Here is a 27,806-nt window from a genome sequence, read left to right as displayed (position 1 = left end):
ACATCTTTGGCAGAGGGGATCAGATTTTGCATAAATGGTTACTCTGACCCCCAAGGGGCCAGAGGGGAAAATGAGGCAATTCCTTTAAATCGCTACTAGTCATAAAGTTCTGAATGATTTGAACTTAATTTGGTCAGAAACATCCTTGGGGGGAAGGCGAACAGATTTTGCATAAACGGTGACTCTGACCCCAAAGGGGCCAGAGGGGCAAGGGCCCAATAGGGGAAATAGATGTTGGAATTGTCAATGAGTGCAAGAAATTGAAGGTCTTTCAAAAGATAGTAACAATGTTTGATTTGACAGTATGTTCAAATACTGAATGGTTTCACTGTACCAGGTTTGTTTTAGTCAGATCTTTGGACATGATCATTAATTGGCTTCTATGGCTCTGAAGACCATTCTAAGGTTCCTTGATCTTATGTACAGGACTAGTACAGAACATCAGTCAATACTATGAAATATGTTCTTCAAGATGGTAATTCTGAATGTGAATAGACTTTGGTATAATAGAATTATCACAACCAGTGTATGAATAGAGCACGATTTTTCAGCGTCTACACCATCACATTCATCACACAAATGACCAGTACAGCAGCAATGAACCGTACACAACGAATTTAAGATCAAATGCAAGACCTGCGACATGTTATATTTGTGAGAAGATTTCAAGTCAGTCTTTACACCAGAATGACGTAGAAACCAAAGGCAGGAAATTTACAAGAATGGAATGAAAACAATCGAGAGTCCCTAGTCAATAAATCAGCAATCACAGATCATGGCACACAACAAAATCATGTTGTTGACTGGAAAGAATTCCAAAGTGATTGAGAGAGCAATTTTTTCAAGTGGCAAGTAACATGCAGTGGATGACTTTCAGAACAGCCAAGAAAAGGAGTTTTATAAAAGTGGCATTGATGCCCTTAAACACCGCTGGCAAAAGTGTATAGATACTGAAGGGGATTATGTTGAAAAATAATACAATATGTCCGGGCAAAATTCAAATCCTTCAATATGAGGCTCACAACTTATCAATCAGCCCTCGTATGTTTACAATCTAATACCCATAATACCAAAGTGTACCTTGCTGTTACACAAGTCAATCATCTGATGAAAGAGACAGCATAGTCACCAAAACATAGCACTCGTATCATACACTGGTTATGATATACCATATATCATACACTGGTTAGTTATGATATATCACACACTGGTTATGATGTACCATATATCACACACTGGTTATGATGTACCATATATCACACACTGGTTAAGATGTACCATATATCACACACTGGTTATGATGTACCATATATCACACACTGGTTATGATATACCATATATCATACTGGTTATGATGTACCATACATCACACACTGGTTATGATGTACCATATATCACACACTGGTTATGATGTACCATATATCACACACTGGTTATGATGTACCATATATCACACACTGGTTATGATGTACCATATATCATACACTGGTTATGATGTACCATATATCATACACTGGTTATGATATACCATATATCACACTGGTTATGATGTATCACACACTGGTTATGATGTATCACACACTGGTTATGATGTATCATACACTGGTTATGATATACCATATATCATACACTGGTTATGATGTACCATATATCATACACTGGTTATGATGTACCATATATCACACACTGGTTATGATATATTATACACTGGTTATGATGTACCATATATCACACACTGGTTATGATGTACCATATATCATACACTGGTTATGATGTACCATATATCACACACTGGTTATGATATACCATATATCACACACTGGTTATGATATATCATACACTGGTTTTGATATACCATATATCACACACTGGTTATGATATACCATATATCACACACTGGTTATGATATACCATATATCACACACTGGTTATGATGTACCATATATCACACACTGGTTATGATGTACCATATATCACACACTGGTTATGATGTACCATATGTCACACACTGGTTATGATGTACCATATGTCACACACTGGTTATGATGTACCATATGTCACACACTGGTTATGATGTACCATATATCACACACTGGTTATGATGTACCATATATCACACACTGGTTATGATGTACAATATATCACACACTGGTTATGATGTACCATATATCACACACTGGTTATGATGTACCATATATCACACACTGGTTATGATGTACCATATATCACACACTGGTTATGATGTATCACACACTGGTTATGATGTATCATACACTGGTTATGATGTACCATATATCACACACTGGTTATGATGTACCATATATCATACACTGGTTATGATGTATCATACACTGGTTATGATATACCAAAGTCTATTCACGTCAGTAAATATTAGTACTGTTTGTTTGTTTGTTTTTGTTTAACGTCCTATTAACAAATTAGTACTGTAATGAAATTGTGTCAAATAGAGCAGTTATTTGTCTCGGTACAAGTTAAATACAAACTATTCAAACACTGCTTCTCTATAGTCAACAACTTTATTCTTTGTGTACATATATTGATTCTTAATTTCTTGAATAACCTTTTCATTTATTTAATGGTGTCACAAAAATAAATTTTTTCTCTATTTTATTCATGCTGTAGATCCAACATGTTGATTTTTTACATATGAACACATTTAGAAAATCTCAACAACAACTGGTATGAAAGTAGCAAAGTCATCAAAGTTACCAATAAATACAAATAAATAAAATGTCAGTATATGGTGAAAACCATGGGAAAACACTCTAGCTTGACATGTAATACTAAGTTTGTACTTTAAACAACAGGTGTTGACTATTATATTAGCATATTACAAACACTACAATAAACGAACAGAAAACTTGTCATGTTTGTGTCTAAACTGTATCTGTATGGCACTGCCGAACATTCCCCCCCCCAAGTAATGTAAAGTATACTAGTTTGATAAAATTCATGTTGCTCCAAAAGGAGAAAATGTACAGGAAAATATTCAATAATTTTCCATAAAAAAAAATCTGAAGTAATTCATAAAACATTGATGCCTATATGAGGTATGTAGCTATACATGTAAAACTGGGATAGCTTAATATTACAGAATTAAACATAATGTAAAGATATACTCATTTCTGGTATTAAGGAGTAGCTCCCTATTTTGACATGCTGACATTTTCTTTGGGCTAAAAATACATGCACATCATTCAAATATGATGCATACATTGTTTTTATTGTTACCAGTAAAGTTTACCATAAGTACTTGTTCTATCAAGGAGCATGTTGGTTCTTCACACATTAAAATCTTTGTAAATAATTCTTTGGGAGCTTAAGTCCAATGATACAGTAAACTGTACCCAGAATTACTTTATGACCTACCTATCTTATGACCTACCTATCAAAATACATTTCATGCATGCAGTTAACTGTACACTAGTTTTTAAAACTTTCAACTGGCTTGATGCATAGAATGAATGAGGGACTTTGTTGGTTAGGTTTCCTAGTGGACACTTAGAGGAACAAGATATTTTAAATAACAACCAACAGAGAATTGTTTAAACAAGAAATAGTGTCGATTCTATTGTCTATATAGCAACTACAAGCAATAAACATTCAAATGGCAAGCAAATAAGGATTCAACCTTAGCCATGAAGATATCTGAAGAAAAATATAGAAATATTGAAAAGGAAAAAGTACACTACTTGTTGACCTGAATAACAAATAAAACCCAAGATAAAATCCTATTATGTTGGAAAAATAACAAACAATAAAAAAAAAAACCACACAGGCCTTAACAGGTGAATGAGGAGACAATATATCACGGGAACAGAGACCTAGGACATTTACAGGGAAATCATGTACAAATTATAAAAGTCATTTTAAAACTCTTAAATTAAACATTGTTTTTTACAACTATGTACATAATTTCAAGCCATTTATACAGATTAATTTAGGAGGGAATAGACAATTGCAAATATTTACATGAATATAAATTCATCAAAGATTCATAAAATAATGTAACTGTGAAACATGTCCAGCAACATTCTCATGGTAATTTGTTATGGGGAAATGTTATCTAAATTAATTCTGTTGACACGACATTGCTTATTTTTCTCGTCGAGAAAGTTGACACGACATTGCTTATTTTTCTTGTCGAGAAAGTTTCCTATGAACACTCCAGGATTCTTTGATATCCTAAATTAAAATATCACACAAGACTACTCCACTTTTAACCGCTTCACATTCTGTGAGTGTGAATCCCCAGAACCCAATGAGTTGGAGACTGGCATGACTACAATTGTCTTAGCACCCTGTATGGGAGTTCCTGCTGCGGTGCGCACTGTAACAGTGGATGGGTTTGTTCCTGGAGCTGCTGTCACTATTATGTTTCCATTTACACCTTGACCGGGTGTGTTCCCTGAATTGAGAACCATGAGTGTAGTTGTGTTGGCACTTGAGGTTTCGTGTGTGGATTTGTTCATTAGAGCTGTAGCTGTATTTGCTACACCCATATTACTTGCTGGTGTTTTGATCACAGGGAGTGGCTTTTCAGATTCAAGGGAACTCAGCATAACAGCACTACTCAAGTCTATGAACTGAAAACCAAAAATCATCACACAATATAGAAATATGCAGTACACAAATCAATTCCTGGCTGATAAATCATGTGCTCATCATCACTCTAGGATACATTTGAACACATCTATTTTCAAGCACTTATAAGAATTAACTAGTTTCCTATTTCATCATTTATCAATATATAACCATCAGTATATAAATCTTGCAAAAATAATAATTTGGATTTAAGTATAAACTTCCCAAATGTTCCTTGATAGAGCAGTCTGTTTTCCTGTAGAAACAGTAACACAATCATCCCAAATATTCTGATATACATTATATCTTTCTTATAAACATTTACCTTAGATCTTGTCATAACCCAGCTCTTCCTATAACCTTATAGACCTACTGATGTACCCATTTTCAGTAAGTGTTTGGAACACTCTACATGTCTTCTTTTGCTCAGATCTAAGTGTTTCCAGTACACCCATACCTTAACTGCCTTACATTGCCCAGATCTACCCAATTCCTAGCATCACATCCTACCAGGTTTACTTTACCAAAATCTACCAGTACCTATTCCCAGTACCACACCCTACCCGTCTAACTTACCCAGATCTACCTGTTCCCAGCACCACACCCTACCTGTCTAACTTACCCAGATCTACCTATTCCCAGCACCACACCATACCTGTCTAACTTACCCAGATCTACCTATTCCCAGCACCACACTCTACCCGTCTAACTTACCCAGATCTACCTATTCCCAGCACCACACCCTACCTGTCTAACTTACCCAGATCTACCTATTCCCAGCACCACACCCTACCTGTCTAACTTACCCAGATCTACCTATTCCCAGCACCACACCCTACCTGTCGAACTTACCCAGATCTACCTATTCCCAGCACCACACCCTACCTGTCTAACTTACCCAGATCTACCTATTCCCAGCACCACACCCTACCTGTCTAACTTACCCAGATCTACCTATTCCCAGCACCACATCCTACCGGTCTAACTTACCCAGATCTACCTGTTCCCAGCACCACACCCTACCCGTCTTACTTCCCCAGATCTACCACACCCTACCCGTCTTACTTACCCAGATCTACCTGTTCCCAGTACCACACCCTACCTGTCTTATTTCCCCAGATCTACCTGTTCCCAGTACCACACCCTATCTGTCTTACTTACCCAGATCTACCTGTTCCCAGCACCACACCCGACCTGTCTTACTTCCACAGATCTACCTGTTCCCAGTACCACACCCTACCTGTCTTACTTCCCCAGATCTACCTGTTCCCAGCACCACACCATACCTGTCATACATCCCCTGATCTACCTGTTCCCAGTACCACACCCGACCTGTCATACTTCCCCTGATCTACCTGTTCCCAGCACCACACCCTACCTGTCTTACTTCCCCAGATCTACCTGTTCCCAGCCCCACCCTGTTCCCAGTACCACACCCGACCTGTCATACTTCCCCAGATCTACCTGTTCCCAGTACCACACCCTACCCGTCATACTTCCCCAGATCTACCTGTTCCCAGCACCACACCCTACCTGTCTTACTTCCCCAGATCTACCTGTTCCCAGCCCCACCCTGTTCCCAGTACCACACCTTACCTGTCTTACTTCCCCAGATCTACCTGTTCCCAGCCCCACCCTGTTCCCAGTACCACACCTTACCTGTCTTACTTCCCCAGATCTACCTGTTCCCAGTACCACACCCTACCCGTCATACTTCCCCAGATCTACCTGTTCCCAGTACCACACCCTACCCGTCATACTTCCCCAGATCTACCTGTTCCCAGTACCACACCCTACCCGTCATACTTCCCCAGATCTACCTGTTCCCAGTACCACACCCTACCTGTCTTACTTCCCCAGATCTACCTGTTCCCAGCACCACACCATACCTGTCATACATCCCCTGATCTACCTGTTCCCAGTACCACACCCGACCTGTCTTACTTCCCCAGATCTACCTGTTCCCAGTACCACACCTTACCTGTCTTACTTCCCCAGATCTACCTGTTCCCAGCACCACACCCTACCCGTCATACTTCCCCAGATCTACCTGTTCCCAGTACCACACCCTATCTTTCTTACTTCCCCAGATCTACCTGTTCCCAGCACCACACCATACCTGTCATACATCCCCTGATCTACCTGTTCCCAGTACCACACCCGACCTGTCATACTTCCCCTGATCTACCTGTTCCCAGCACCACACCCTACCTGTCTTACTTCCCCAGATCTACCTGTTCCCAGCCCCACCCTGTTCCCAGTACCACACCCGACCTGTCATACTTCCCCAGATCTACCTGTTCCCAGTACCACACCCTACCCGTCATACTTCCCCAGATCTACCTGTTCCCAGCACCACACCCTACCTGTCTTACTTCCCCAGATCTACCTGTTCCCAGCCCCACCCTGTTCCCAGTACCACACCCTACCTGTCTTACTTCCCCAGATCTACCTGTTCCCAGCCCCACCCTGTTCCCAGTACCACACCTTACCTGTCTTACTTCCCCAGATCTACCTGTTCCCAGTACCACACCCTACCCGTCATACTTCCCCAGATCTACCTGTTCCCAGTACCACACCCTACCTGTCTTACTTCCCCAGATCTACCTGTTCCCAGCACCACACCATACCTGTCATACATCCCCTGATCTACCTGTTCCCAGTACCACACCCGACCTGTCATACTTCCCCAGATCTACCTGTTCCCAGTACCACACCCTACCCGTCATACTTCCCCAGATCTACCTGTTCCCAGCACCACACCCTACCTGTCTTACTTCCCCAGATCTACCTGTTCCCAGCCCCACCCTGTTCCCAGTACCACACCTTACCTGTCTTACTTCCCCAGATCTACCTGTTCCCAGCCCCACCCTGTTCCCAGTACCACACCTTACCTGTCTTACTTCCCCAGATCTACCTGTTCCCAGTACCACACCCTACCCGTCATACTTCCCCAGATCTACCTGTTCCCAGTACCACACCCTACCCGTCATACTTCCCCAGATCTACCTGTTCCCAGCCCCACCCTGTTCCCAGTACCACACCCGACCTGTCATACTTCCCCAGATCTACCTGTTCCCAGTACCACACCCTACCCGTCATACTTCCCCAGATCTACCTGTTCCCAGCACCACACCCTACCTGTCTTACTTCCCCAGATCTACCTGTTCCCAGCCCCACCCTGTTCCCAGTACCACACCTTACCTGTCTTACTTCCCCAGATCTACCTGTTCCCAGCCCCACCCTGTTCCCAGTACCACACCTTACCTGTCTTACTTCCCCAGATCTACCTGTTCCCAGTACCACACCCTACCCGTCATACTTCCCCAGATCTACCTGTTCCCAGTACCACACCCTACCTGTCTTACTTCCCCAGATCTACCTGTTCCCAGCACCACACCATACCTGTCATACATCCCCTGATCTACCTGTTCCCAGTACCACACCCGACCTGTCATACTTCCCCAGATCTACCTGTTCCCAGTACCACACCCTACCCGTCATACTTCCCCAGATCTACCTGTTCCCAGCACCACACCCTACCTGTCTTACTTCCCCAGATCTACCTGTTCCCAGCCCCACCCTGTTCCCAGTACCACACCTTACCTGTCTTACTTCCCCAGATCTACCTGTTCCCAGCCCCACCCTGTTCCCAGTACCACACCTTACCTGTCTTACTTCCCCAGATCTACCTGTTCCCAGTACCACACCCTACCCGTCATACTTCCCCAGATCTACCTGTTCCCAGTACCACACCCTACCCGTCATACTTCCCCAGATCTACCTGTTCCCAGTACCACACCCTACCCGTCATACTTCCCCAGATCTACCTGTTCCCAGTACCACACCCTACCTGTCTTACTTCCCCAGATCTACCTGTTCCCAGCACCACACCATACCTGTCATACATCCCCTGATCTACCTGTTCCCAGTACCACACCCTACCCGTCATACTTCCCCAGATCTACCTGTTCCCAGTACCACACCCTACCCGTCATACTTCCCCAGATCTACCTGTTCCCAGTACCACACCCTACCCGTCATACTTCCCCAGATCTACCTGTTCCCAGTACCACACCCTACCTGTCTTACTTCCCCAGATCTACCTGTTCCCAGCACCACACCATACCTGTCATACATCCCCTGATCTACCTGTTCCCAGTACCACACCCGACCTGTCTTACTTCCCCAGATCTACCTGTTCCCAGTACCACACCTTACCTGTCTTACTTCCCCAGATCTACCTGTTCCCAGCACCACACCCTACCCGTCATACTTCCCCAGATCTACCTGTTCCCAGTACCACACCCTATCTTTCTTACTTCCCCAGATCTACCTGTTCCCAGCACCACACCATACCTGTCATACATCCCCTGATCTACCTGTTCCCAGTACCACACCCGACCTGTCATACTTCCCCTGATCTACCTGTTCCCAGCACCACACCCTACCTGTCTTACTTCCCCAGATCTACCTGTTCCCAGCCCCACCCTGTTCCCAGTACCACACCCGACCTGTCATACTTCCCCAGATCTACCTGTTCCCAGTACCACACCCTACCCGTCATACTTCCCCAGATCTACCTGTTCCCAGCACCACACCCTACCTGTCTTACTTCCCCAGATCTACCTGTTCCCAGCCCCACCCTGTTCCCAGTACCACACCTTACCTGTCTTACTTCCCCAGATCTACCTGTTCCCAGCCCCACCCTGTTCCCAGTACCACACCTTACCTGTCTTACTTCCCCAGATCTACCTGTTCCCAGTACCACACCCTACCCGTCATACTTCCCCAGATCTACCTGTTCCCAGTACCACACCTTACCCGTCATACTTCCCCAGATCTACCTGTTCCCAGTACCACACCCTACCCGTCATACTTCCCCAGATCTACCTGTTCCCAGTACCACACCCTACCTGTCTTACTTCCCCAGATCTACCTGTTCCCAGCACCACACCATACCTGTCATACATCCCCTGATCTACCTGTTCCCAGTACCACACCCGACCTGTCTTACTTCCCCAGATCTACCTGTTCCCAGTACCACACCTTACCTGTCTTACTTCCCCAGATCTACCTGTTCCCAGCACCACACCCTACCCGTCATACTTCCCCAGATCTACCTGTTCACAGTACCACACCCTATCTTTCTTACTTCCCCAGATCTACCTGTTCCAACCACCACACCCTACCCGTCATACTTCCCCAGATCTACCTGTTCCCAGCACCACACCCTACCCGTCATACTTCCCCAGATCTACCTGTTCCCAGCACCACACCCTACCCGTCATACTTCCCCAGATCTACCTGTTCCCACCACCACACCCTACCCGTCATACTTCCCCAGATCTACCTGTTCCCACCACCACACCCTACCCGTCATACTTCCCCAGATCTACCTGTTCCCAGTACCACACCCTACCCGTCATACTTCCCCAGATCTACCTGTTCCCACCACCACACCCTACCTGTCTTACTTCCCCAGATCTACCTGTTCCCAGCACCACACCCTACCTGTCTTACTTCCCCAGATCTACCTGTTCCCAGTACCACACCCTACCTGTCTTACTTCCCCAGCACCACACCCTACCTGTCTTACTTCCCCTGATCTACCTGTTCCCAGTACCACACCCTACCTGTCTTACTTCCCCTGATCTACCTGTTCCCAGCACCACACCCTACCTGTCTTACTTCCCCAGATCTACCTGTTCCCAGTACCACACCTTACCTGTCTTACTTCCCCAGATCTACCTGTTCCCAGCACCACACCCTACCTGTCTTACTTCCCCTGATCTACCTGTTCCCAGTACCACACCCGACCTGTCTTACTTCCCCAGATCTACCTGTTCCCAGCACCACATCCGACCTGTCTTACTTCCCCAGATCTACCTGTTCCCAGCACCACACCATACCTGTCATACATCCCCTGATCTACCTGTTCCCAGTACCACACCCGACCTGTCATACTTCCCCTGATCTACCTGTTCCCAGCACCACACCCTACCTGTCATACTTCCCGAGATCTACCTGTTCCCAGCACCACACCTGACCTGTCTTATTTCCCCAGATCTTCCTGTTCCCAGCACCACACCCGACCTGTCTTACTTCCCCAGATCTACCTGTTCCCAGTACCACACCCTATCTGTCTTACTTCCCCTGATCTACCTACTCCCAGCACCACACCCTACCTGTCTTCTTTCCCCAGATCTACCTGTTCCCAGTACCACACCCTATCTGTCTTACTTCCCCAGATCTACCACACCCTATCTGTCTTACTTCCCCAGATCTACCTGTTCCCAGCACCACACCCTACCTGTCTTACTTCGCCCATAACAGCTATGGGAGTCTCTCCTGTAGCTGCTGCAACTTTGTGTTCCACCAGGTAAAACATATACTCGTCATACAGGAGTCGGATCAGATGGAAAGAACCAAAACTTGCAGCACTTCTTAAAGTCAAATCTCTTATCACCATTGAGCTGAAATAATCAGAAAAATCAAAATGAGCAACGATCTTTTTTTTTTATATACATCTGGATTTTTTTTGGGGGGGGGGGGCTGAACAAATTAAATCTATTCATCTTACATACACCATGAAAGATTTATATGAATGAAATAACTTAAACACATTTCAGTGAATAATAGTCTCCCACCGTATGTGAAATCAGATACCAAGGATGCACAGATAATGAATTTGTGTTATTCTACACTATTTTTTGAAAGACCCACCACTTCAAATTGCAACTGGTGGTATTAATTTTTTTGATGTAGGTCAAAGATCAAAATATAAGTCAGATTAATCTACATTTGATACATGATATTCGTTACCCAAGTTTTCTTTGGTATAGGTCAAAGGTCAAAATGTAGGTCCTACTTCTGGAAACGATGTAAGACTAATAAGAATATGGTTAAAACTTTTAATCACAAACCTATAGAATGACCATTTCAACAAAAATTGTCTCGCAGCCTTTGGAAAGTTGTCGCTGCCTTCATGTGGTTTTAACACTTGGTTGACAACCTCCTCCAGCCACTGGGCCCAGTCCTCCAGGGAATTCTGACACTCAAGTGTTTTCTTAAAGTCCTCCTGGAGCTGCTGTACCACACTGTCATCACACTGACAAACCCAAGATGCCTGCTCCTGTAAACAAATGGAAATATTTATAATTGCCACTGTTTCTGAATGATGACCTTAGTGTGAGCAAGCTTGTTCCAGTTCACTGCACATGGATATATATAAATATTAGCAGACATCTTCCAGCAAACCATGCATGTCTGTGTTAAGTAAAATTACGACAACTGTAAAAATATTGTTATAATTGAAACATAGCGATTTAATATGAATAAAAAATAATTGAAATGCGTGAACTATTAACTATGTTGTCATGGAGAGAGTGAGTGAGGTAACGCTCGTCAATGGCTTTTGTAAATGGCTGTTGTGCATTATAAACTTAACATAAATAATTTTGAACATAAATAACTCAGGGTAGATGTTTGTATCGACTTTTTGAACAAGTTTATTGCTCAAAAGAAAATATAACTATAAGTATGAACTTTTATTTTTTAGTTTATAAGATAGAGCAGTCAGCAAATTCTTCATGCATGCTTTGCATTTATGCAGTTTACCTAAATCTTCATTGAATTATGATCTCAAACTAAACAAAATTGAAGGTTAATCTCTAAATAATTCACTTTCAAATTCAAATTACAAGCTGAATGATTGTAGTTTATCTACGATGGTTTCTCCCACATTCATTGTTGGTGCACTAAATTAAATACATTTACATTAATTATTGCCCGATTTAATTACCTGCACATTAGCGAAGTCTACTCTGTTTAGATCTGTGAGCATCTGGTTGATTTGTGAAGTGTTCTGGAGCACTGCGCGTGCCGCCTGAGCAAGATGATTTAGGGACGTATATCTACGTAATGTCTGAGCAAATGCACTCACAGCACCAACCTGATAAAAAAAACAATGAATAAAGGGCTGTAATTTTCAGCGAGAAATGTTACATTGGCATGCTTTGTTATGACCTGAAATCAAGTATATGATGAAAGGGTGGGATCCTAACCATTTCTAAGCTTTTAAGGTATCTCTGTACAAAACTCTGATGATGGGTTAGCACCCACACTTGTATAATTTTTAATCAACATCATCTTAAAATACTTCCATTCTAATAAGTTTGAAATGAAAAACCATACCAACATCAACTGGGCAAAATTCTCGTCTGGCTTAGCACAACATTGTCAATATATTAAAGCTTTGAAATCGATTTCTGAATTCCTATTCTAAACTTTTACAAACATTTCAATCCAGTAAATGGTCATTCAAATTGGTATCTTGTGTTTCTATCCCCCTCCATTTATGAAAGTCTATCTAACTGATGACAAACCTTGCACTTGAGCATGTCTTCTGGAACTCCCACCATAGCTCCTTTAAGCCAATTTTCTAAACTCTTTGCAAAATTTCTAATAGCCTGTGTAAGGGAACCTGTAAATTAAAGAATATTCAGTTGTCATTCTGATATATGATAAACATGTATCCAAAATCATAATATTATGACTTCTACTTAAAAATGTCCTTAAACTGGCACATATATAAAGATGATAATCAATGATGAGTAATCAAAATTTTTAAGTTGAGAACTTAACTCACTTGGTATAGGTCTAAGCACATCTGGAATAAGCACTTCAACTAAAGCTTGGTAGAATGCGTAGTCAGCCTTTCTGACATACTCTTGTACAGGTCCATATTTACTAACTGCATATAATTTTTCTTTTGGCAGACGCTTTTCATAGTCATTGTCAGCTCTACAAATAAAAGAGATAATGTAAATTATTGAAAAATAATTATGATAAGTTATGTTAAAAGCATCATATTTTAATCAAAAGATTGGAGAGGCATGTTTTTTCAACACTGGTAGAATGCCAACAAACAGGAATTACTTACGTTAATTGATCTGCTGGTTGATTCCTCCAGAAACCTTGCCACAAAGCTTCTATCAGGGAAAATTGTAAGTTAACTACCACATCAACTATAGCCTGCAGAAAAACAAAATAATGAAATTATCATCACAATTTTCATTTCTGTTTTGTTCGTTGTAGAAATAACGGATGAAATATCAATTTCAATACTCTCTCTGAAACAAACATTGATATAAACACTTTTTTCCTTTAAATCATTAATCTTGTCTCTTCTGTTTGGTCTGTATTCAAACTTCAACCCGAATTCTCACACATTGCTAAATGATTTCATAATCTTACCTCTGCATGCTCTGTATACATCTTGTCAAAAGCATGTACATGATCAACAGTGACACCCTCTGGTAAAGGCGATGAGGTGTCAATGTCTCCAAAGTTAGGAAGGGCTCCAGAGGCATCCCCAAGGAACTGTTGGTGTTGCTGCTGCTGTGCAGTGGCAGCATCAGGAGGAGCATGGTGACCTCCCTCCACACCATCTTCCATCTTAAATCTGAAATATATTTCTCAATATATACAAATGTTTTTTTCTTCTATATTAAAAACAATGACAACTGTTGATCTGTCTGAAAATTAACAATCAGACAAATTTAATCCTTTAGATGTTTACAAGGTAATCTTGTTGAAGATCAGCATATTAAAATGACACTCCCCAAAGAAATTGTGCCCTATTTACACACACATCTTGTCTAACTAAAGATCTACCTGATGACCAACAGTCCATAGATTTCTTTAGTTTACTGCCCGATTAAATAGAGCTCAATATGTGCAAGAAAAAAAATTGATGGTGATGCCAGACTGGTTTGAAAAATTCTCAATTACAAATTGTATACTATATTCTATGTTTAAACAGATACAGTGGAACTTCGTTAACTCGAAGTCGACGGGACCACGAAAAAACTTCGAGTTATCCGAGTGTTCGAATTAAGCGAGTTATCATTTTTGGTGAAAAGTTTGATCAATATTTGTCAACATTATAATCATTATAACTTCGCTCTGTTACTCATCAGTTTAGTGTGAAGACTGGTCAATACATGTAAATATATATGTAATGTTTCGTTATGTTACTTGTAATTTGGTGTAGTTTTGCCGATATACAGTCACGATAAGGTTTCTTTCACTTAGTCACTTCAAGAACGATCTGATGTCCAAGTCATGTTTGCAAAAGGTAAACGATAAAACAGAATTCGACAAAATAACAAGTTATTCATGTCAAATCAAATACCCGGTAACCGTTTGAGTTTAACACAGATTGCATGCAAAACGTAACAGAACCATTACCTTTTATTGGACATATAAAATACTGTTTGATCGGCCTACTTACTTTTTATTGATAACCACACCATTTCCATGTGTATTAGCACCGGAAGTTAGGCTGCGCATGTGCGTATAAAATGTTACTGTAACTGAGCTGGCGTTTTATCCAATTTAATAGACAGCACTGACCGTTACAGTTGTACTCTGAACACCTCGGCAGTAATTACGCTATTGTTTCAGCAGTTTAAAGATTTAATAGGCGCCGGTGACCGTTTCATTTCTACACCTGTAAAAACATCAGCCGGGTAGATCTACCGGTGTGTCAGAGATTAGTTCCGCTTGAGCGGAATACTAATATCGGCGACCGCCTTAGGAAATTACCTGATGTAAGTAAAGCAGTACTTTTTATCACCAAGACTTGTTGTAATAAGATTCAACGGACAATTATCTTTTATGAATTTATGAAACACTTATAATAGCATACATGTAGGTTAGTAGTGCCGATATGTTCAGTATTACAAGCGAAATTTAGCTCTTAAAAAATGTCGGCGTTTACCACCGATCGACGAAAATTATACTTCGAGTTATTCGTTCATTTCAAATAGGATTTTTATTGTTGGGACCTAATTTTCACTTCGTATTATCCGAGTTTTTCGAGTTATCCGAGTTAAGAGTTTTCTGAGTTTTTTTTACTAAGATAAAGAGAGAATTCGGCCGGGACCGACGATGTACTTCGAGTTAAGCGGGGTATTCGAGTTATCCGAGTTCGAGTTAACGAAGTTCCACTGTATGTTCAACTTTTAATTAACAGTTTATTTTCTATTTACTTCTATGTTTTTCCTGATAAACAGTTATAAGTTCGAGATTTTTTTCTGTGTTTTTTAAACACTATTTTCTTACCTTTTAATTACTTTAACCTGTCTGCACAGGTCAATTTACATCAAATGTCATCAAAATTTACACCAATGTTAAGAAGAGGATCTAACAAATAATTTTCCTAATAGCATAATCATTGAAGAGTGAACATTATATATAACCAATGAGTAATTGGTCAAAAAATATGCAGCTGTGTTGCATATAATTAAAGTAATACAGTAGAGTGTGGTAGGGGTTAGTACTTACTTTTTGCCCTGATACATAGGTTGTTGCCTCATTGCCATGGTTTGGTCGTCGGTAAACTGGTTCAGTGGAGAATTGGCTTTAATACGGATACCATAGTAATGGTATTTGGAATTACCCCTAATAAAATCAAAGATTGGAAAATTCAATAATTTAATATATCTACAACTCTCTAATAATATTTAAATTTGAGCTCAATTCAGTTTTCCAACATGATGACAATACCACAAATGTCTAGTGCAAAAATAATTCAATATATTGTAAATCTTGTAAATCTATCATTTGAACCATTAGACTTGTGTAAATTTTTGTAACTTCGGATGAAAATGGAAAACCACAAAAAAGAAAGAAAGAGAAAAAGAAAATAAGCATAATTAACATGCCAGATATGCTGAAACAATATCTAAAATACTAACCGAGTCCCCAATCGCCTTGTTCGTAGTCCTAAAAATACAGATCTGATGAGCTTCCCAAATGAGGCTGGGTTCATTGGGTCAAGATTTTGTTCCTGACAATGCCTTAAATAATGGTTATATAGTGTACTCCGTGGTAAACTAACACCTTCTGCCGTCTCATAATTGTCAATCAGCCACTGAACCTACAACGGCAAGTAAAACAATGAATTCTCTATTATCAGTTTACTTGATGCATGCAATTATAAAACTTTAAAGGACAACTTTTAAACATTTCAAAATAATGCATCCAACAGATAATACAAATTTCTCAATCACTTCCTCTTTGTATATGAATGCTTGCAGTGAAATCTAATTCCATTGCAGTAAATCAGATATCTTATTTATGGTTCAATGTGTATTGCAAATGAAGAGGTTCTGAGAAATAAAAAATGATCAAATGTATTGCAAGTTTAATACAAATGTTAGTAATTCAGTGATGTATTTTGTTACAAAAATTAGGCAAACATGAAAAATTCTCAATATTGATTCTCAATAAAATATGTTGAAATGAAATGAAAAGAAAAATAGCATGATTTTTTTAAGGAATGAAGTTCAATTCTTAGATTTAAAGTTGTTCATAGAACAAGTGTTACATGTGAAAGAAAAAGAAAACCTTAAAACCCAATACAGTTTGGTAAAAGATCTTTATATGACACTCCTCAATCAATGGCAGTAGTATGATTATTGAACCTCTTAAGTTGCAACAAATGGATTAAATAAAATGGCAGTAAAATATATGAATTTTAATCATTTTAACACTTAATGAATCCTATTAAATCCCTTCATAACAGCAGCAAATCCCCTACATCAAAAATTCCCTTTATTTACAAAAAAAAAATTTAACAGATCAAAATTCATGTTATTTTACTGCATTTCATTTGTTACATGCAAAGAAAAACTACTTCGCTCAGAAGCAGTGAGGAGTAAACCACGTACAGCACTTACAGTAGCAGGTGAGGCCCGGGTTGTGTGAGTCAAGGGCGTGCCCTCTCCGTCCATGGTTCCCCCTTGTATGAGGTAGGTGCCACTCTGGTGTTGCAGTATCTGCCCCTGAACAGTTTGTACAGTACCAACCTGGGCTAGTCCTGTCGCAGCCACCTGACACAACAGCGGGAACATGCATTCAAATCTAACACATAGCTCTACTTCTCTGACCCAGAACTCATGCTGTCACAAACTGCTAAAGCCACAATAAATAAAACAAAAATCAAACAGTTTTTGAGCACTTTTTAAGCAAAACAAAAAATCTGTGTTGATATTTGCAATATTTGGCTAAACAATTTGAGAGGGTCAGAATGAGCACCGAGAAAATAATACCAAGTTAAGACAGGGGATTTACTTTTCATGTTTATCATACTGCTCTTGTGTATTTCTAAAACATTTAGCAGTCATCTTAGAAATAGGGTCAATATAACAAACATGCAAAGAGGACACCACACAAAGCAGACACTTTTACCAATGTAGATAGATGTAAAATACTATTAGAATAAATCATTCATGCAGAAAAAAATTGATGATGATCTGGTAGGACCATTTATTCTGTCTGCGATGATTCCTTGGCTGAAGGGGCTGTTGAAATAACCTACCTGTGCCCCGCCAGGTGTCTGGTAATATGTACCAGAAACTGGTGTATACATGGTCTGGCCATAGTCTGTTTGGTATGTTGTTTGCCTGAAGAAAGAAAATACGAGCATATACAATGACACCTAAATGATTATGATTTTTTTCTGATTCAATGAAATTTCGAACTTATGTACTGCGGTACTTTCCATTATTTACGACAAATCTAAATTTCAATATTTTCCAAGACAATGTAGCAAAGGTACCATTTTTTTCTCACAAATTTTTAAAATGATAAACCATACATTATCTTTACTTTCTACATAAAGAAAAAAAATTTCATCATGCAATAAAAACTTTTGACATAATTTTGAGTATTAGTTAAAATTAACATAAATCAAAAGAACTAGTGGTTCTAATTTAAACAATAATGAAAATTACATAAAATTTCAACACTTCATGCAAGAATTAAAATATTTGTGTTGCATTGAATATACATGATATCAATAACATTGTCTTTGAATGCAAAATAAAACTGAATCTTGGAAAGAAAAAAAAGAGAAAAACTATCATCAAAACAAACAAAAACCTCAATAAAAACAAGAGACTTGATAGTTTTACCATGGCCTGTTAACCATTTGTACTCTGCAGAAAAATAAAGAGCATTTTGAAGTAGTTAAATTCTGCTTGAAATCATCTTTTAAATACACATGGTATTTTACTTTTGTTTTTCAAATAAAGAGTGGGTGCAGTGCACAAATTGAAATAATAATGTTCCCCTTGTCACATTACTAAATTGTTAAATCAATCTTAACTACACTACCCATTTCATTCTTTTAAACACATTTTTGAACTCTGGACTTCAAATTAAATTTACTTAACATTTTCTCACAACATCCTTGAAATAAAAGTATTTTAACATATGCTGTGCATTTTGATACTTTGGAATGAAATTTACCAGTATAAAGTACTAATATCTAGCTATAAATACACTTTAAATTTAGATTTTATAAACACCAGCACAAGGATGTGAAATGTGCAATTACAAACAACACAAAACATGCAGGCACAAAAGTAAAATGACTACATAATATACACATATATCTTACCTGTTGGTAGATATGTAGGTATATGATACAGTAAATGCATAAATACACATTTAAATTAGTGATGTAATACTTAAGTTGTAAATAGAAATTATAAAACTACTCTATAAATAGATTATCCAGAAAAGAAAATAACTAACTAAATGGTGTGTGCACTAATAATATAGTCATAGAGTTCTATATGGTCAAGGCAAATGTACATCTTTTATGGCAATGATTTATCTCGGGCAATTTTGAATGGTTTTTTTTAAATTCCATTTTTCATTCTTTTTAATACAAAAATAACAATGCATGTTTTCACTGCGGCCTTTATACCTACAATATTTTGGGAACTAACATATGTTAAACTGATTTAAGATAAATAATGAACTATATATAAGTTTTAACATCATAAATCAGGATATTACCTAGGGGTTAAAAACTGCATATATTTTTCAACTTTACACAACACTACATCAATTTACAAGGTTAGACTTGGATTTCATAAATATACCTGAAATGCAGAAAAGGATACAAGCAAGGATGCTTCTGATCCTTGCCTCATTAAGAATTGGTATCTTGATGCAATTCCAAACAAAACAAAGCAAGATCAATTTTCTTTTATAGAGATAAGGCTTCATGCAAATCTACAAAATGGTTTTGCTTTCTTCTCTTTTGTCACTGGTAAAAACTTTTTTTTTATGTAAGACTGCAGATGATCGAAATGTAGGCCTCAGAAAACATGCAATTGCAGAAAAATATGGTATACATTAAAGAATTAGTGCATGGGAAAGCCACTTCACACAATGAGTTCAACCAGTGCGGCACAGATCACATCACTGCACGTCGCCAACACTTTATTATAATAGTCGTACATTTGCCCATTCGTAGATGCGTAGAGAGCAGGGTCATTGCTGTCTACGTACTGAACATGTGTTGGATAAACTGTCTGTCCTCCTTGCTGAAGGGTCACGGTGTCTTGTCCATGGTTTTGTTCATTTAGCTGCTGATCTGGAACCGAGGCTTTGAAAAAATCACATGTATTATAAACAACAACAAGAGTTTGTAATGTTTACTGTGCAGTGCTGGTCTTTGAAGAGTTGGTGGCTGTACTTCCATTTTCAGAAAATTTGAGATCATTTGAACCTGTTCTTTTAAAAGTAAAGTAAATATAAGTTTGTAAAGCAAACTTCATTTCTGTTTAGATACAATTATCCAAATTTCAATGCTTAAACAAGTGAAAGTTGTAACTATCAATTTTTTTTTTTAATGAGTTTATCTATGGTTAGGGAACTTACTGGTGACAATAAACTGCTGTGTAGTATGTGCCTGTGATGGTTGAATTATAGTTGTAGTTTGGGACTTCTGTCCTTGAGAATGCATAGTCTGGCCACTGGATTGGGTCTTCTACAAAAGCAAATAACATGAAAAAGCTGGACCAAAATGTGTAGATAGGGAAAAGATTGTTATGACAGCTTTTTTTTATAGTAATTATACATCAAAATGTTCAAATTTGTCTTGAAAATACTAATATCTATATATAAAGCAAAAGTATTTAAAAAAAATACTGAAATAATTGAGCACAGTTCAACAAACCTGTTGGACATTTAGCAGTGTAGTCGGATTCATGGCCTGAAGGTCAGTAACATAAGTCTGGGTTGCCATTTTTCAGCTGCCCCAGGGCTAAAAGAGGAAGAACAAATTTTATTGAATAAGAAAAACTGCTGATATCAAACCTCCATGTCTCCCTTAGCTAAATCTAACCTCCATGTCTCCCATGGCCTTAGCTAAATCTACAACCTCCATGTCTCCCATGGCCTTAGCTAAATCTACAACCTCCATGTCTCCGTAAGCTAAATATACAACCTCCGTGTCTTTGAATCATGAGGATAATAACATTATATATTACAATACATCATTCTCCACATACATTAACTAAGAGTTAAGATATAAATTTGATAAGAAACTGTAATAAATATTTCATTCACCCGTAGATGTTCCCATCTTTTCATAAATTAGAGAGAAAAAATACACTAACATCATCATGGCCAATAACGGTAAGGGCAAGTAATGGTGTTATTGTACCATATTGTAAGTTCTCACTCTCCTATATCAATACTTTGCCTTGAACACTAGTACTGAACACTAAAACAATGTTCTTACCAAACTTTAAAGATATGTTTACATTTACAGTCAATAATAAATCAGTATTGGGGTGGTATACAGAATCCCATCAGTCTGCCACAGAATGTTTAGTAAATGGCCAATTGCAAATTAAATACATATATATGTAAATTTATTAATATAGGTCAAGTACAGGAGAAGCTGTGTATATTTCTTTAATCACATTTGTAAACCAGGGATTGTTTGAACCAGATTTTCTGTTTCAATTGATAATGTATGTGTGCTAATGATCAGCCATTTGTATTATTTTCATGGGTATAGACAGGTAATCAGTACATTCCATTAATTCACAGGACAACAATACACCAATACCCAGAACTAGTCAGGATCACAAATGATACATTGATGCTGACTGAGAACATGCCAACACTTCCAATATGATTTTAGCTGTGTAATTTCCTTAATGACTTCATATCTTTTATGTTAACATGCAAAATTAGACTTCTAGTGAAATCAATAGAAACCTACATTTTGTAACATTTCAGTACAGTAATTCATTCACGTTGTTGGGTACATATTACACTGACTTCATTTTGTTACGCGAGGCATCTCCAACTATGATGATGTACAGGCTACAGGTAAAATCAATGCTGAGATATGTTTGGACATTTGTGTTTTGCTGAATTATATCAAAATTAAAGACAAACCTCAAAATCAGATAATATGTTCAAGTTATTGTGGAGCAACTGAATTATCTAAATGTGATGCTCCAAGTATCATCATTCACAGGAATTTTTTTTTATCAGAACATCAATTAAAACAAGAGGCCCAGAGGGCCTGTATCGCTCACCTGGATTTCATGAGATATGAAACAAGAATGATGATTAAGTATATTGTCACTGGTATTGCTATGTCAATATATCATAGGCATTTTATATGGGTACGTGAGGTTTTTATGCCAAAAATGCATTAATCCATGAAATGAAATTGACTTTTGGTGCAACCCCTGATGCTACCACACAAATGAGAGCGATATCCATTGCTTAGTTTCAGAAAAGAAGTTGTTTAAACCAATTGACCCCTTTTGACCCCGCCCTCTGCACCCTGGGGTCAGTTCCTTCCGTTATAAAATTTTGAATCCCTAACCAAAAGGATGCTACCAGTCAAATATGAGCTGTTTCATAGAAATTGTTCATATCAATTTAGCCAAATTGACCCTTTTTGGCCCCACCCCTAAGTCCCCGGGGGGGGGGGGGGGGGGGGGGGGGGGGGGGGGGGGGGGGGTGTCAACCCCAAAATTTGTACAATTTTGAATCCCCACCACATGACCATGCTACCATACAAATGTGAGTGATATATCCATTGCTTAATTTCAGAGAAGAAGTTGTTTATATCAATTCTGCCAAAATGACCCCTTTTGGCCCCGCCTCTTAGCTCCCCGGGGGTCAGCTCTGTCATTTATACAGTTTTGAATCCCTACCCCGGGGGTTGAAGCAGGCAAATATGAGCGATATCCATAGCTTAGTTTCAGAGAAGAAGTTGTTTATATCAATTTAGCCAAATTGACCCCTTTTGGCCCCGCCCCTCAGGCCCCAGGTAGGTCGGCCCCACCATTTGTACAATTTTGAATCCTGGCCCCAAAGGGATGCTCACAGTCAAATACGAGCAATATCTATTGCTTGATTTCAGAGGAGAAGTTGTTCATATCAATATAGCCAAATTGACCCTTCTTGGCCCCGCCCCTCAGGCCCCCGTGGGGTCAGCCTTACCATTTGTACAATTTTGAATCCCCACCCCATACTGATGCTACCAGGCAAATGTGAGTGATATATCCATTGCTTAGTTTCAGAGAAGAAGTTGTTTATATCAATTCTGCCAAAATGACCCCTTTTGGCCCCGCCTCTTAGCTCCCCGGGGGTCAGCTCTGTCATTTATACAGTTTTGAATCCCTACCCCGGGGGTTGAAGCAGGCAAATATGAGCGATATCCATAGCTTAGTTTCAGAGAAGAAGTTGTTTATATCAATTTAGCCAAATTGACCCCTTTTGGCCCCGCCCCTCAGGCCCCAGGTAGGTCGGCCCCACCATTTGTACAATTTTGAATCCTGGCCCCAAAGGGATGCTCACAGTCAAATACGAGCAATATCTATTGCTTGATTTCAGAGGAGAAGTTGTTCATATCAATATAGCCAAATTGACCCTTCTTGGCCCCGCCCCTCAGGCCCCCGTGGGGTCAGCCTTACCATTTGTACAATTTTGAATCCCCACCCCATACTGATGCTACCAGGCAAATATGAGCAATATCCATTGCTCGGTTTCAGAGGAGAAGTCGTTTATATCAATATAGCCCAATTGACCACATTTGGCCCCGCCCCTCAGGCCCCCATGGGGTCAGCCTCACCATTTGTACAATTTTGAATCCCCATCTCATAGTGATGCTACCAGGCAAATATGAGCAATATCCATTGCTTGGTTTCAGAGAAGAAGTCGTTGATATAAATATAGGTATATTGACCCATTTTGGCCCCGCCCTCAGGCCCCCAGGGGGGTCAGCCCCACCATTTGTACAATTTTGAATCCTCACCCCATAGTGATGCTACCAGGCAAATAGGAGCGATATCCTTTGCTTGGTTTCAGAGAAGAAGTCGTTTATATTAATATAGCCAAATTGACCCCTTTTGGCCCCGCCCCTCAGACCCCTGGGGGGTCAGCCCCACCATTTGTACAATTTTGAGTCCACACCCCATAGGGATGCTTCTGACAAAATTTCGTCAAATTCTGATCAGTGGTTATGAAGAAGAAGTCAATTGTTGACGGACGGACGGACGACGGACGGACGACGGACGCAACAGTATGGCATAAGCTCACCTTGGTCCTTCGGACCAGGTGAGCTAAAAAAGAAAAGAAATGAATACATAATGAAAGATAACAAGTAAAACACTGAAATCAATTAACTTACATCATGACTGTCAGAACTGCTAACATTTTCTTTCTTAGTTAAAAGTGGTGAACCAGTGATCAATCTATATATTTTCATTCATCCTTTTCATCTGTATTGCTAAGAACAATTAGTCCCACAATTTTAACTTTAACTTTAAGTATTTCAGGAAATTCTGTTGAAACTAGAGCTGAAACGAATGTTCGCGAATGAATACCAATTCCCCGAATATTCGAATAGTGGAATCGTATTCTAATATTCGGTACGATATTTACTTCACTTACTCTTTTGATCTGAAACATGTAAAAACGTTCCATTTGAGTTTGGGAGCATTTCCAGCTAAATTCCAATAATTCTTAAGCAGAATGTAAGCTATGCTTAGGGGTTTTAACGTACAAAGGTACTATACATCCAACATAGCAAATCATCTCCGGGCCAAACTCATTGAAAACGTGTTAAAACGTCAGATTTCCGTTCCAATCCAGATTTCAGTTTAACATAAAAATACATGTATACAACTATTTTGACATGAATAGGTTCCAAAACGCATGAATGAAAATATATAAACATTTTTCTGACATGACATCGTAAATAAGGTACAGTGCTGCTATCTTTCATATCTGTACTGCATACAGTACTGTCAACCATGTGGTGCGCCATATGCATTATGTCAGTGTCAATAAAACGCTTTGAAACAATAGCAACATTCCCGGTTACAAGCCCTCAACCGACAGAGAAAAATTTACCATGTGGACAGTTCGCGGTCGTTTTATTTCATGTTATTTTACATACGGACCCAATGTAGTAAACGTGGATTTTTTTTCATTATTTATTGGTCTTATAATGCAAATATTCCTTCTCTTGACATTGACAATATGACAGGTTTACACAAGCTCGTCAATCAGGTAGGCCAGCCATGTTTACGTTGTCGTCAATAGACAAATTTGGTGATTTTTTTACGATTATTCAAGTGAGCTTCCGACTTAGTTCTGGCCATTCTTCAGTTGTATACATCACTGTTACTTATTTAAAACTTTTCAGTCGTCTATCAAGCTTAGTAAATCAGAAATAATTACATTTTCTTAAGTATCGACTGTACACTACCGAATATTCGAATACTATTCGAATATACCAAACGAATATTCGAATGCCAAAATCTGGTATTCGTTTCAGCTCTAGTTGAAACAGAATTACATCACGTAATTATATACCTCGCCTGTCCTACTTTGTCAGTATAGTATGTAACCAAAGAACCTCCACTTGTATATGGAAGCATATGCATCCTGTTTACATTATAGACATCATGCATAAATATTAGGGATGGGTACTGCCACCTTTTACAGTTATCTATCCAATATTGCAGTAAAATGAGAAAGGATGAAAAGTAAACAAGGTTAACACCTGTCAACTATTAAAATTTTCATTTAATTCAGAATTATTAGGAAGGCATAAGGTCTTTCTGACCAAAACATTTGTCTGACTATCGTAATCAGGATACAGAAATGTCTCTTTCTCCAATTGATTACTCCAGCACAAATCGAGACCAATCATCATGATTTTGGTATTAGTTATTTGTGTTTCTAGAAAAATACCAGTATTTGAAAATCATATCAAATTATAATCTTGCCAAACAAAACAAACACAAAGTTCCGCAAAATCTCTGAATTCTCAATATTATCCTTAATATGTTATTTCACCTGACTGTCTGGAAAGTCAATCCTCAAATCAAGAACCATAAATTCTGCATGATATCCACTGTGTATCGGTTAAAGTTGGACTTCGTGGAAAGAAGACATGCATTATTGATGTTTACTAAATTTGTGTTGCAGACATGAGCAATCAATCACCAAAAAGGGAACTTCTCCATGTACAACCATGATATTCTAAAAAGTATTTGATGACATTATATTTTTTACTGCAAAATTTCAATTTCAATGATTTTTTACAAACATATCGATTTATTCAATCATTCCTCAAGTGATATTTGTATAACTTTCTTCTGCAGAATATAATACCACACTTTACAGTGCATAAATTTGTCTATTTCAGAAACTTAAGTGCAAGAAAAGTCTGTTAAAAAATATAAGGTGAAACTGAAACAGCGAATGATTATCTGCTAGTGTATGGATTTGAAAATCCACAGAAACCAGAAAAACATAGTCATACAAATTCATCAAAAATCTGCCAAAAAATATAAAGTATTAAAACACTTCTGGCACATCATCACTGTACTTTTGGCTACCATGCACTCTAATCTTTTATAAATATTGATTCCGGAGAGAAAAATAACTACAAAAAAAAAAAAAAAAGAGTCATATCAACTGTTTCATAAAAACACATCATGACCATTTAGAACAATTAACACCACTTAAAAACTGCTTTATAATAAGTCCAGATCCTAATTCCCTCAATGAATGCAAGATAGATTTTGTTTTAATAAATATATTTGAAAGTTAAAATAAACAATAATCATACTTCTGATCGATGTTTCATTCAGAATAAATTATTAGGATCTAGATCTACAACAAATTATTTAATTCAGAATGAAAAAAAATCACTAATGATAACTGGTTGCTAGGGAAACATTTTTGATAAAAATATTACCAATATCATATCAAAGGCTTAGGATTCGATTATAACTTATTAGCAATGCAAAAAAAATATGAGCAAAAGAAATGCATAAATCAATCCAATCAATATAAAACAAAATGAAGTATACAAGTTCAGTCACGTTATATAAATAAATCCTTGTCTGAACACGGGCAAACACTCGTTATTTACTCTTTAAATTTACTAGACCTTCCTATTTACATCAAAATCAAACAAATGAAGCACCCGTGACCGGTTATCAAGCATATAAATGTCTGTAACTACGTTATCTTTCCCTTCTTCGATGTTACTTAGCAACCTCTCACTGTCCCATAGTAGCAACCACACATCCATGGCATTTCGACTGCCCTAAATAACGACCCGCATGGTACACCCCAACCAAATTTATCAAACAATGCTTTCGTCATGATCTAAATCCACTTCATAATCGAAACAATACATACTTTAATACAATATCACTTTCACAGCCACGTGATGGATGCTGATGAATTCAAAAAAGCCGCCTTTTGTCCAAAAATTTACAACAAAATTGCTTGAAACACATCAACATTCGCCATTTTAGAAACATATTTGACGATAAACAACAGACAACGTATTAGATTTAAAAGACATGTTAAGCAAAATCTACAAAATGTAATTCGCCAGAAGATGTATCATCAACACATGAAGATGTGACTAAACTAACTGACCAAATGAAAAGAAAAATCACCTTAGGTTGTTGGCGGGTAACAGTCGTCACAGCTACGGTGTCTATGGCGTTTATTCCTACGGCAACTGTTGCCAGACTCTTCGCGTCAGCAATTGCATTGATTCATACGCACATTTTTTCCGGAACTATGTTTCAACATCGCTTATATGTTCATTTCTGTACTCATAGTTTCAAAAATGATAATAAGTATATGTTTTTAAACAATACAGCAAAATAACACGAATGCAACATGGTTATTACAATAGATATAAGTATATTTAACATGCACTATTTCTGTCCTCGTAGTTTCCGGTACGGGGTAATGAGGTCTACGCTTCGATTATGAAGATGAAAGACAACATGGCGGATCCCGGTAGAATGTCTATGGCGTCT

At 38.7% G+C, this 27,806-nt stretch overlaps 1 protein-coding gene across 9 annotated transcripts; it reads right to left on the bottom strand.

Moving 5' to 3' along the window:
* Positions 1-2,518: 2,518 nt before the first annotated feature.
* LOC117325118 (transcription factor RFX3-like) lies at positions 2,519-27,528 on the bottom strand. Of its 9 annotated transcripts, none has more exons than XM_033881069.1 (16): positions 27,435-27,528; positions 20,651-20,737; positions 20,353-20,461; positions 19,930-20,077; positions 17,996-18,080; positions 17,346-17,507; positions 16,371-16,552; positions 15,958-16,074; positions 13,864-14,071; positions 13,550-13,641; positions 13,256-13,410; positions 12,993-13,090; positions 12,410-12,559; positions 11,532-11,740; positions 10,919-11,081; positions 2,519-4,607 (listed from the first exon to the last, which is right to left on the bottom strand). In XM_033881069.1, the coding sequence occupies exons 2-16, from the start codon at positions 20,717-20,719 to the stop codon at positions 4,230-4,232; spliced, it is 2,325 nt and encodes a 774-aa protein (XP_033736960.1). In that variant the 5' UTR covers positions 20,720-20,737; positions 27,435-27,528; the 3' UTR covers positions 2,519-4,229. The 9 variants fall into 9 exon arrangements, with proteins under 9 accessions (XP_033736960.1, XP_033736962.1, XP_033736961.1 ...); XM_033881071.1 differs by having other exon boundaries at positions 10,928-11,081; XM_033881070.1 differs by having other exon boundaries at positions 17,355-17,507.
* Between the last annotated feature and the right edge of the window lie 278 nt (positions 27,529-27,806).

This window comes from Pecten maximus, chromosome 4 (assembly GCF_902652985.1).
Source record: "Pecten maximus chromosome 4, xPecMax1.1, whole genome shotgun sequence".
NCBI lineage: Eukaryota > Metazoa > Mollusca > Bivalvia > Pectinida > Pectinidae > Pecten > Pecten maximus.
Note: the sequence above shows the minus strand (reverse complement) of the source record. Positions and strands in the feature narration are given on the sequence as shown.